The sequence below is a fragment of the Fistularia commersonii genome, chromosome 15 (genome assembly GCF_037954325.1).
Source record: "Fistularia commersonii isolate RoL2024-O1a breed Wild chromosome 15, RoL_Fcom_v1.0, whole genome shotgun sequence".
In the NCBI taxonomy this organism is placed as follows: domain Eukaryota; kingdom Metazoa; phylum Chordata; class Actinopteri; order Syngnathiformes; family Fistulariidae; genus Fistularia; species Fistularia commersonii.
Genome location: NC_141298.1, coordinates 9,715,526 through 9,727,790, shown reverse-complemented (window position 1 = coordinate 9,727,790; position 12,265 = coordinate 9,715,526). Strand labels below are relative to the sequence as shown.

The 12,265-nt window shown below is 47.8% G+C and overlaps 1 protein-coding gene across 1 annotated transcript in view; it reads right to left on the bottom strand.

Annotated features, from left to right (window-relative positions):
• Positions 1-867: 867 nt before the first annotated feature.
• The window catches only part of atp2a3 (ATPase sarcoplasmic/endoplasmic reticulum Ca2+ transporting 3), a 37,670-nt gene continuing 26,272 nt past the window's right edge, over positions 868-12,265 (bottom strand). The window contains exons 10-21 of the mRNA XM_086160913.1: positions 11,904-12,006; positions 11,300-11,431; positions 8,318-8,434; positions 8,012-8,230; positions 7,608-7,943; positions 6,738-6,958; positions 6,462-6,664; positions 4,750-4,835; positions 4,163-4,296; positions 3,758-3,875; positions 3,115-3,232; positions 868-2,764 (exon numbers count right to left, since the gene is read on the bottom strand). Of these exons, the coding sequence (XP_086017039.1) occupies positions 2,721-2,764; positions 3,115-3,232; positions 3,758-3,875; positions 4,163-4,296; positions 4,750-4,835; positions 6,462-6,664; positions 6,738-6,958; positions 7,608-7,943; positions 8,012-8,230; positions 8,318-8,434; positions 11,300-11,431; positions 11,904-12,006 (1,831 nt within the window). The 3' untranslated portion in view covers positions 868-2,720. The remainder of the gene's footprint in view (positions 2,765-3,114; positions 3,233-3,757; positions 3,876-4,162; positions 4,297-4,749; positions 4,836-6,461; positions 6,665-6,737; positions 6,959-7,607; positions 7,944-8,011; positions 8,231-8,317; positions 8,435-11,299; positions 11,432-11,903; positions 12,007-12,265) is intronic.

Here is a 12,265-nt window from a genome sequence, read left to right as displayed (position 1 = left end):
AAAACAATTTACTTCTGTGTTAATAAAGCCCTATTTGTGTGAGAGAGTGAATGTTTGATTGTTTCCACGTGACAGGATAATGACAGTGTCTAAAAGTTGTGTTTTTACAGTCATTAAAGAGTTAATTCTGGGACGCGCTCCTTGGAAAAGATGCACAGAAAAAACACACAAATAAAGTGTGCACACACACACAACAGATTTTTACCTCTGTTTACCTCTATTTAAAGTTTTCTCTGTGTGTTTAACATGCTGACACTCCAGCCTGAGGATGCATGCATTCGCGCATGCGCGTACCCTCCCAAGCGGCGGTTCGACAGCGCCCCCTGCTGGACGATCGGCGTCAGCGCACAAACGAAGTTCTACACAGACCGGAAGTGCAGGAAGTACTTCCGGAAGACGCTTCTGACTACTTTATTACACATCTATGCCTCCCAAATCATTGCTCAGCTGCTTTCAAAAGTTAAAAAAAATGTCATATCAGAGTACTCCAACTATAAAAGTACACTTCTACCTGCCGTATTTCCTACATACAGAGTAAAGTTTTGTTTAAATGACATGAAATGAAAGGGAAAACTGCAAATCTAAACTTGCCCCCCCCCCCCCCCCCCCCACACACACACACACACACACTTTATTACACATCTATTACACCCAGACAGATAAATATACTGTTTTGGGTACTTTTACTTTGAAGTACACTCAAACTTTGACTACATTCTACATACGGAGCAAAATATTTTGTTTAAATGACAAATGCAAGAAAATTGCTAGTTTGAACTCCCAATTGGGCTGATATTCAAAGTTCTAATAAACAGATAAAAAGTGGACAGAGGGAGAAGAAGATGATGATGAACAAACACCTCTGAATAAATAACAAGATAAATAATCTTTATTTCCACGTCTTTTGTCATTTTTATAAAATTATGTGTCCACAATTCATATTAACAAGGCGATACAGAGAAACCCCTGGAGGTGGAACCCAGGCTCCGGAGACCCCGTGACCTTCCTCGCTCCTCTTCTGCACACCGATAAGGGCCTGTGCATGTGTGTGAGTGACTATGTATGTGTGTGTGTGTGTGTGTGTGTGTGTGTGTGTGTGTGTGTGTGTGTGTGTGTGGTCTCCGGAGCCTGCATCCTCCCCCAGCCGTAAAACTTCATTACCCAGGATCCACCACCGCCCGGCATGAACCCCCTCCGCTGAACGCTTCCCGCCGAGAGGAAAACCAGAATGGAAGCCCCCCCCCCTTCGGTGGCGCCGAGAGGACTCCCCCAGGAAAAAACAACAGCAACAACATCCGAAACCGGCGGTGAAAAAAAACACACGCGAAGAACAAAACAAAAAGGTCAGGTTTTTTTAAAAAAAAAAAGAAGAATCTATTGATTATTTATCAGTGGTGATTAGTTTTTAAGGTTCCATGCAATGGGGCTCTGCTCTTCTGTACAGGGTTCAGTAGTAAAAAAAAAAAAAAAAAAAAAAGAGTAAGGAAAATGAATAATAAGATCCCCCATCGGGGTTGGGGGGGGAGGGGAGCTGTTCAAAGCTGATCGTTTGGATGGATCTGCGAGGGCGGACATCACCGATAGCCCGGGATCAATGGCGATTTCAATGGGGGCTATCAATCATCCGATCCATAAGGGCAATGGCTGTTATTACACTGTTATTATGCATTTTTAAAGCACTTACACCCAGGGGGAGAGGGTTATTTAAAGTTTCTAGAGGGAATATTGGTGTCCACGTGGTGTTCGCCGTGCGGTGTGTGTGTGTGTGTGTGCCGTGGGGGGGGATGCACGGGAGTAAGGAGAAGAGCAAGTGGTGAGCAGCGGAAAAAATGCTGAAATATCTAACAAATTAAATTTCTTTATTATTCAAGTAAAGGCTAGAAGCACGTGCGCACACGCTCACACACATCCACACACACACACACGCACACACAGTAAGGCTGGTGCAGGACTACGTTCTAGGTAAAAGGTGTGACATTGAGCTTGATTGGCAGCTCAGCAGTGTGGGAGGGGGCGGGGCCAAGCGGGCAGACGGACCAATGAACTACAAGACTGCGCTTTGGTTCCTGTTTTCACGCGGGGAAAAAAAAGTTTTTAAACATTTTTGCCATGCGTGGCTGTGTCTGTGTGTGTATGTGTGTGTGTGGGGGGGTGCACGGCCTGCTGCGTGCAGTGAGCAGTTCTCGCCACCAGGGGGCAGCACACAGGGAAGCAAAGCGGCCGTGTGATCGGAGAGGTGTGATGAAGAGGACGACGCCATTAGTGCAAACTGCAGAATCCTACCCCGAGATAGCACGCACGCACACACACACACACACACACACTCATATGCATGCGCGCACGCACGCAGACACACTCACATGCGCACACACACAGACCTCTACATTTGGTTTGTACAGTAAAGAAAAATACAGCAACTTTTAGAAAGCAAAGCCTAGAGAACATTTTCGTGTGTGTGTGTGTGTGTGTGTGTGGTGTGGTCTCGCAAAACACACCTGCGCCTGCACGCACACATTCACACACATACACACACTCACATGTGCACAGATAGTGTCACTCCTGCATTTCCAAATCGTACCCCAACCCTTTTTCTAGTGGTGGGTTTGTTTTATATGTGCTGACGTGCAGGGTGGGTGGGGTCCCTGGTGGAAAGAGGAAGGTGTGTGTGTGTTTGTGTGTGTGTGTGAGTGTGTGTGTGTGAGAGAGACAAGGGACAGGTCTCAGTTCAGCTGCCGTCTACTCCGGTACTTCTTCTCTTCTTCGCCTGCGGAGAAGAGGGGAGCGACAAAGGTGTTAAATGGCGGCGGCGGCGTGATGCATGACTAAGAAAAGAAGAAAGAAAAAAAAGGAAAACAAGGAAGTGGGGACATGCAGTACCTTTCTGCGGGAGAGGTAAGAATTTTAGGCTGCATTGGAAATGCAGAAGAAGAAGAGAAGACGTATAAACGTACACACAAGCTCATCGTGTGATCTTTGTTTGTCTTTTTTTTAATATGAAAACATCCAATGGAGCCATTTAATTATCTCATAACTTTGGCTGACTGATTAGGAAAATGACAGAAAAAAAACGAATAAATAAAAAAAATTAAAAAAAAATGAAAAAATTGGACGTACCCTCTAGATGGTTCCTGGAGATGTATTTGAGTGCTTCGTCCAGGAGGATGACGGGGATGGAAATCTTCAGGACCACGATCCACTGGGACCAGCGCAGGGGCGTCACCTGGAAGATCAGCTGAGGGGAGGCGGAGTCGCATATCAACACAAGAAAAATTCATACAGGGGGAGAAAAAAAAAAAAAAACATTGAAGGGTGAGGGTTTCCTTGGAGATCTAAGGGTGTTTCCTTGACGACCAGGGGGTTCACTTAACCGTAGCCAAAATAACCCGGAGGGACTTTTAGGTTTGGTTATTTTTCCAGGGGAACTTTTAGAGAGAGATGGCTGAACGCCTCCTTGGGGGACGTGGAAAACTGTGGCGGACTCAATGACCCATGCTTTAAACTTTAGATTTATGCTTAAACACATTCATTCGTTCAATCCTTAGCCAGCCAATCACAGAGATATCGCATTCATGCTTCCATCTTGGAGGCGTGCACGTCCGGTCCCATCCCGAATCGTAAAGGTATCTTGCGACGTGTTCAAGAAGCAAAAATAACAACATCTGTCAGGGCGTCGTTGGAGGCGGAAGGTTTTTTTTTTTTGCTTTCGTGCAGCATCGGCGACCCCGCGCTTATTAAACAACTGGGATGAAGAACTCACCGGCAGCGGCTCCACGTAGAGGATCAAGAAGTGGAGGGACAGTGAAAGAACGATGGCGCCCAGGAGCCAAATATTGACCCAGGGAGGCATCCGGAGCAGGGACTGGTTCTCAGACAGGCTGGGAGAAGGAAAGGGGAGGAGAAATTTCGCACATCATAATGTGGAAGCCGTGCTGCGTTCAGGGACTTATATGGAGAAGTGGATTTGCCGTTGGGAGTTTTTTTTTTTTATTTACCCTTGGAAACACTTACTTAGGCCTTGATTTAAGGCCTAACAAAAAGTCCCACTCCTTCTGAGCAACCCCCTTCTCTACCCCTCTCAGCTAAGCCCAGTAACAAGATGGGCTTCTGAAGTCGCCCCCTTCTCCTGAGAACAAAACTTAAAACGAACGCGGCGTCCTCCCACCTGTTGAGCGAGTTGAACATCTCGATGGTGACAAGCACGGACAGCGCCATGGTGGTCGGGTAGCGGGACTCAAATACCTCGCAGTCGATGCCCTGGAACATGGCGTTGGTCTCGGTGCACTGCATGAAGTGTCTCTGCAAAGACAGCCAGAGGGGGTTCAGGTGTGTGTGTGAGTGTGTGTGGGGGACCTCTCGTGACCCAGTTTGATGGAGCTCAGATCTGACACGACGTGGGAGGGGGGGGGGGCGGAACAGCTGCTGAATCCCGTCCTGGTTCCCACCCCGGCCGCTAACCCGACCACACAGGAGCTACTTCCTGTTCTATTCCTGGCCTCCGCTGGGACGCCGGGGCGTCTTCATCACCACACGCACTTAGAACCCGAGTGGGAAGGAGAACATACCGGCAGGCCCAGGTTGGGAACTTTTTAAAAAGAAACTTTTTTTTAGGCGTTTCGGGGGACGCCCTTACACAGACTCGTGGATTTGATTGGTTGAAATCCAAATAAAAACATTGTAATTCACAGATTGTCTTCGTTAAGGAGCCAATAACGCGGCGAGAGGTCGTTTATAAAAATGGCGCCGACTCACCAGCTGGTAGAAGGTCACCTGCGGACCGTCCTCGTCGAACAGGTACCACCAAGTAGCAGCGCTCACCGTCCCCAAACCCACGTAACCTGCGAGGGAGGGGGACCACACATGCGTCACGGCGCCATTTAGATCTCGACCCATCACAAACTGCTAGTAATGAGATGACACGTACTGAAATGAACCCATACTTGGGAAACCATTTAGCAGCAGACATACAAGGATGAGACATTCCAAAAATACAAGTAAAAAAATAAAAAAAAAGAACTAATTAAGATAAATAAATAAATAAAATCAAAAGTAAACTCCGAAGTGTAAAATAATAATTAAGGAAAAGAAAATCATTCATTCATTCTCTAATCAACTTAAGTGTGTGTGTGTGTGTGTGTGTGGGGGGGGGGGGGGGCAGGGAACCATCGCTGCTGTCATTGGCCGGGAGAAGGGGTTCACCCTGGATCCATCGCAGCGCCACAGACAACCATCAACCCTCTCGATCGCCAAAAGACATAAAATTATTCACATGCCGTATGGAGACACACAACCTGTCGCCCTTTTATTCACGCGTCTGGGCAAATCAGGGTCTCCAATGATCCTCCTGAGAAAATGGAGCGCTAACCGCTTGGTCCGAATTTAAATTAATTACCCACATTTTTCATTTCCTACCATGTTTGAGCATTGGTGGAGTCGGCCAGCGGGAATAAACACTTCATTTAAAGAATAAATAAATGAAAAAAGGCGCTGCCTTTTGTGACTTGAGTGACCTGGACTATCAGATGAGATTGTGCCAACCAATCAGCACCGACTTTTGTCCAAAAGGACTTGACCAAAGTCCACCTGGTCCACGGCTGTCTTCGTCAGATAAGACTTTCAGGAGAAATTAAAAGGAAAATAAAATAAAACCCAGTGAGGAGGTGTGTGTGCGTGTGTGTGTGTTTGTGCGTTGTTTAATGTTTGCCAGTGCCTGGAAGCGGCTGAAATAAATACAATTACAAAGCAGGAGCTATTTTCCAATTGATTAAAATGAAACCAATTTGGAATTATCTGTTGCTGGTTTGGCCGGAATTTTTTTTTTTTTTTTTTCCCAGATCAATTTTTTTTTAATTTTTTTCCTTCCATGCGGTCAGAGGAAACAGGATCTTTTAAAAATTCCCGCATGAAAAATGTAAGTGGCTGGAGTTATATAATCTCCAAAAAGATGAACTGCAAAACAATGACTGTTGTCAAGTTGCGCAAGTAATCCACAGCGGAAAATAAAGCTAACGTTTAATGTTTTCCACGTGTTTCTCTGGTGTGAACGCTTGGCGACGCGTTATCGCGCCATGTGCGCACACGCACACACACACACACACACACATCAAAATCGCATACATCCATGCAAAATGTTCACACACTCTCTGCAAAGTATTTCAAAGATTTCCCATTTGTTTGTTGTTTTTTTTAAATAAGAGCAAAATATGGTGATGCTGAGGCGTCACCATGGTAACAGAATCACACATCTACGTTGTAGGAACAGATTAAGAGTTTCTCATCCAAGGGATTGAACTGCGACTCCGCTCCGATTTTTTTTTTGTTGCAGAGGAGGGTGGAAATATGAGGGAATAAATTCCCCTGCAAAAAAAAAAAAAATAAAACTAAAAAAAATATTTTGACACATATCTGGATAGTTAATCAACAAATTCCCGGATGTCAAGGCAACGTTTCCACTCCGGTTTTACCTCCGATGGCCAGGTATCTGAAGAAGAGCCAGCCAGAGATCAGGGGCTCCTTGGGATTGCGTGGGGGTTTGTCCATGATGTCCAGGTCGGGAGGGTTGAAGCCCAGGGCGGTGGCGGGAAGCCCGTCCGTCACCAAGTTGACCCACAGCAGCTGCACGGGGATCAAGGCCTCGGGGAGGCCCAGGATGGCGGTGAGGAAAATGCTGTGGAGAAAGTAACAGGGGTCAGGCGGGGACGTCGACCACGAGGAGGAGGAGGAGGAGGAGACGTCCTCACCAGACGACCTCGCCCACGTTGGAGGAGATGAGGTATCTGATGAACTGCTTCATGTTGTTGTAGATGGCGCGGCCTTCCTCCACCGCCGCCACGATGGTGGAGAAGTTGTCGTCGGACAGCACCATCTCCGACGCCGATTTGGCCACCGCCGTGCCCGACCCCATGGCGATCCCGATCTCGGCCTTTTTCAGGGCCGGGGCGTCGTTCACGCCGTCTCCTGTCTGCCATGGAGAATGGGGAGTTGTTATGAACGCAGAAAAATTTAAACTCCTCCATCGTGGAAAACATGGCCGAAAAAAAATAAAATAAAAATATGGCGGATGTTGAAGGAAAAACCAACAGGGTATGACTGGGTCTTTTCGCGAGCCACCGGAACGGTTTCAGTGTCCCGACTGTCAGAGATTCCACGAGCCTGGAAGTCTGAGCGCCATTCTTCCAGGGGGACGTTTGCCTCATTTGGTGTTTGGAAGAGGGCAGTGGCGGCGGTCCAGGAACTCCCCGGGACGCCGGCCTCGGGTTCAGACGGGGCGACGGAAGATCCGACCCATTGCGATTTGCATTAAACGTCTGCGTATAGTGCGACTCCTCACCGCTCTATTTGTTTGCGGCGACGGGAGGCGGGATTTACCAGTGACGCTCCGAGTAACCGGGGTTTTCCGAGAAAGGTGAGGAAAAAAACTTGGGGCGAGTTTTATTTTCTAAAAACTATCTAAGGTGAGGCAGGTGATGTGTATCCGCGTGTCTCATAACAGCGATTAATCGAAAACAAATAAACCTGGCATCAAGTAAAAATCTGCCTCTGTATGCCGGATTGATTACCACTGATGTTAGCATTGCTAAGCTAGCAGCTAAAGTGGGACGCCCGCTCACCATGGCGGTGATCTCGTCGAACGACTGGAGGTACCCGACGATCTTGGACTTGTGCGCGGGTTCGACGCGGGCGAAGCACCGCGCTCGTTTCACCGCCTCGCGCTGGGCCTCCGGCGGCAGGTCGTCGAACTCGCGGCCGGTGTAGGCCTTCCCCGCCACGTCCTCGTCCTCGCCGAAGATGCCGATGCGGCGGCAGATGGCCACGGCCGTGCCCTTGTTGTCGCCGGTGATCATGATGACGCGGATGCCGGCCTCGTTGCAGAGCCGCACCGAGCCGATCACCTCCCTCCTCGGCGGGTCCAGCATCCCCACGCAGCCGACGAAGGTCAGTCCCAGCTGGGGAAGAGAGGAACCGGTTAACCTTTGACAGGAGAACCCACCTCTTCCCCCCGGGCGTCGCCTACCTCGTAGTTTATGAACTTGCTGGAGTTCTCTAAGTCCATGTCATCCTTCCGCGGCGGCGAGTCGTGGGTGGCCAGAGCCAGGCAGCGCAGCGTATCCTTCCCTGTCCCCCAATCGCGGATTTTGGACAGCAGCTGCTCGCGCAGCGCCGGCGTCAGCGTCACCTTGCTGGTGCCGACCCGCAGGTACAGGCAGCGCTCGATCACGCTCTCCGGCGCCCCCTGCGGGAAGACGCCGAACAGGAAATTCACCATTTTTACTGTCTAAAAAAATAGAACTAGAATAGGTTTTTATCTGCGGAGCCGTGCCTTGACAAATAGCTTGCTCTGGGAGCCCGGCTTCACTGGCGTGCAGTACACCGACATGGACTTGCGGTCCCGAGAGAACTCCAGGGTGAACTCCTTCCTCATCAGCTGCCGGATCACCTGACGGAAGAATGAGAAAGAGGGTTGGACGGCGAGTCGACGAGCCTCTGGTACGACTCGCCTACACTTCTTGCACGATGTGGCACTTGACAAGAGCCCCCTTTGCACGCTCGGGTATTTTTACAGCTCCTAGAACCTTTCCAGGAACCGGTCTGTTTCTTAATGCGTCGGGACAGCAGAGGAACCAGGAACTATTTTTGCTCCTGCTCCGAAATAGGGGCTTTTTACATTTCCATAGGAACACATAGGTGCTCATTGGTGGAACTCATAAGCCATGGCCATTATCAGATACTTCTTGCGGACTGTGGAGCGCCATTTAAATAAATTGCACTCATTAGCCAGCTGTGACAAAATGGACAGAAGCAGCGAACAGCGGAGCTACAAAGAGGTTCAAGCTCTTCTGTCCTGCTACAACCCAGAGGGGTTTCAAGGGCTCACAGAGGAACGGCATATCATTCGCTAACGGCTAACAGGGTTCTTCACACGGCCAAGCAGCGCAGGGAGAATAAAACACTTCGACCCATTATTCCCGCCATGCAGAACACGCAGATCTTCCCCCCTTCTTTTGCTCTGGTTTATTTTAGAGTTTGGCCCGTTGAAGAGCGTGTTGCTATCCCTTTGCTCCTTGTGGGAAAACTAAAAAAGTTCCCCCCGGAGGAGGCTAGTTTCTGGATCCTGGATTCTGGATCTTGAAAAGCAGCTAATGACCTTTTCCAACCCTCACGAGGATCTCCATTCATTCTACGATTCATTTTTTTTTTTTTTTTACGCTTGTTCGTGTGATAGCATTATCAAATAATGAAGTCCAAATTCAGGGTAACCTCTCTGTAGCTGGTTTCCAGCATTTAAGTGACCAAAGTACAAAAACTCAACTTTCGACCCTTTGAGTCCAATTTCAGACAACAATCTAATTTTCCCTTTTTTCATTGATTATAATACCAAGAGTAGAGGAAAAATCGGAGGTTGTGAATTATAAGCAGGTCGGAAGAACATGTCTTTTGCTGTAAAGGGCTGTTGGGTTTTACTGTTAATACTTTAAATAATAAAAAAAAAAAACCTGGTTCCAATTGGAGAACCCAGAAGTGTGTTTATCCCTGGGGTAACAAATGACAGCGCTGTTTAAACCATTCTTCCTTTAGGACGTTTGGAATTGATGGGGTTTAATGACTCCCGTCTGACGCAGACGTTTACGATTTTATTAGAGCAGAGATGGAAAAAAATAATCCAGGTTTATGCTTGGCTACGCGATAGCACCGTTACTTGGACGGCGTAAAATAAACCCGGCGTCACCGTGTGAGGACGCCCTCCCCTTCTACTTGATCTTACGTCCCGCTGCGATGTTTACTTTTCGTTCAAGGCCATATTTGGGCGTACGGTTCCCGCCAAAGAGCTCAAAAGAGGGTTTAAAAAAAAAAAATCAGGTCTTTGGAGGTTTAAGCGGTAGAGGCGACGAACGCATGGAAAGCGAAGAAGACATGCTCGTAAACAAAATGAAAAGTTTCGCCCGCATTTCCCCTATTCCACCAGCAGGGGTCCTCGCACCTCAGCCGCTGCAAAGATCTGGTCCCAGAGAGCGGCTTCTTCTTCTTCTCCTTCTGGTGTTTTCACTTTTTTCGCAAGTAGCCCTGTTTTATATTTCTAGCTGAAACAAGTCTTCATTTTTAATTTTTTTTTTTTTTGGTCCCCTCTTTATTTCTTTTCAAATAAAATCCGAAGGAACCCCCCCCCCCCTCCCCGGTCCACGTAGACCCGACTCTGTCAGGCGAGAGCATCCTATTAGGAATAGTAAGGCGTTATATAAACGTTGCAAATTTCAAACTCACAACCGGGTTCACGCCCAGTTGACAAACACGCTTGCAGGATCACTTCCTGTTCACCCCACGTAGCTGCTCGTGATTGGTCGCATCCCTGAGCAAACATGTCAAGAGTGTTATTTTTACACGTAAACCTACCTAGTACCTGAGAGGATCATACCCTGACTTACAACTTTAATTTGTTCTGCGACTGAGCTTGTGATTCAATTATACATTAAATTCCCCCAAAAGATGTCAATTGAATGATTCCAGCCCACCATTTTTTGTTACGTGTTTTTAAATGAGAAAAATGTACTTTATAAATAAGTGGTTAGCGCTTTGGCCTCGCAGCATGAAGGACCCTGGTTCAATTCCAACAAGGGCACCTTTCTGTTTGGAGTTTGCATGTTCTCCCCGTGTCTGCCTGGGTTTTCTCCGGGTTCTCCTGGTTTCCTCCCACAGTCCAAAAACATGCAGCGGCTTAGTTGAAAAATATCGGGAAAATTGCCCCGAATGAGTGAGTGAATGATTCTTTGTCTATATATGTGGCCCTGCGATTAACTGGCGATCAGTCCAGGGTGTACCCCGTCTCTCGCCCGACGACAGCCGGGCAGACGATTGATGCATGTAAAAAAAAATAAACCGTTTTTATTTAATTTAAGTGAGAAATCGTCTGAAGATCGGTGGAGGAGTTTGGAAGTTCCTCATTTGGTGCTCTATCGCTTCACTTACTGGCTACACACTTGACGCTACAATGTGTTGCTAAATGTCGCTTGCACACACTTTATGGCTAACAGAGTGAATACCGCCCTTTTTTTTTTTAAATTATGAAACTCTCCCTAACCGGCTCTGAACGACTCCTCCGATGCCTCGTCCGTTGACGTTCCCGCTCTCTGTTGCACCAAATCCCCGTAAATATCTCACAGATGCTCACGGTATCTCAGCAACAACAATTTCTCCATCTCTTCACGGTCCACAACACGCTCATCCCGCATCTCGGATCTCGGAAACCCCCTAAATCTGGCGTCTCTTCCTTCGCACAGGGAACTGTCTCTGCGTGGTGTGAACTTACGGAGTTGCAGGCGCCGGCTCGCTCCACCTTGCTGAGGCCGGAAAGGTCGCTCTTGAAGACGTTCATCTTCTCCACCAAGGTGGTGAGCGCGGTCTCCGTGGCCTCGCCCACCTTCTCATACACACCCTTGGCCTGAGGTGGAACGGACAAAATAAAAGCGTTGCAAATCATTAGATTATATCTTTTTTGTGTGAAAGCATTAAAAGGGAGGAGTAGGGTAGAGAGAAAAAAAAAAAAAAAGCATCCAAATGATTTTTTTTTTTTTTTTGAAAGCGAGTCTCGCCTCCTCGTCGCTGCGGTTACCTCGATACGGGTGGTGATGACAGGGAAGGTGAGAAAAAAAAAAGTGTTGAGGGAAGAAAGTCAGAGTAAAATTAGCTCTGCCGCCGAAAGGGGGGCTGAGAACGAGTGCGGGTACAAGCATAATCAAAATAAATGAGAAAAATAATAATAAAGAAAAATTAATAAAAAACGTTTCAAATTAAAAAAAAATGATGTCATCCACCATGGTTTTAAATTGCATTCTGTATCTCAGAGCAGTGAAAGAATTTGTGTGTGTGTGATTGTGTGTGTGTGTGTGTGTGTGTGTGTGTGTTCCAAAGACCTCGTTGTAGTCCAGCGAGGAGTCGTTGCACATGGAGCACACAGTGGCCAACTCCAGAAGTCCATCATAATCTCCGCACTGGACCGCCCTGTCCCCTTTCAGGCTGGAGGGGGAGACACACACACACACACACACACACACACAGATCACACACAAGAAGGAAAACACTCCACGGTCGACTGCCTCAAAGACAGATTGGTGTTTGCGTGGGGAGGACGTTCGGTGGTTTAGCATTCTGAAGCTGAACGGCCAAACAGCGGCTGCGGGGTACTGCCAGAGTATATGTGCGTGTGTGTGTGTGTATGTGTGTGTGTGTGTGTGTGTGTTCCCCCGGCAAGCGGCGCTGATTGCATGACAACCGT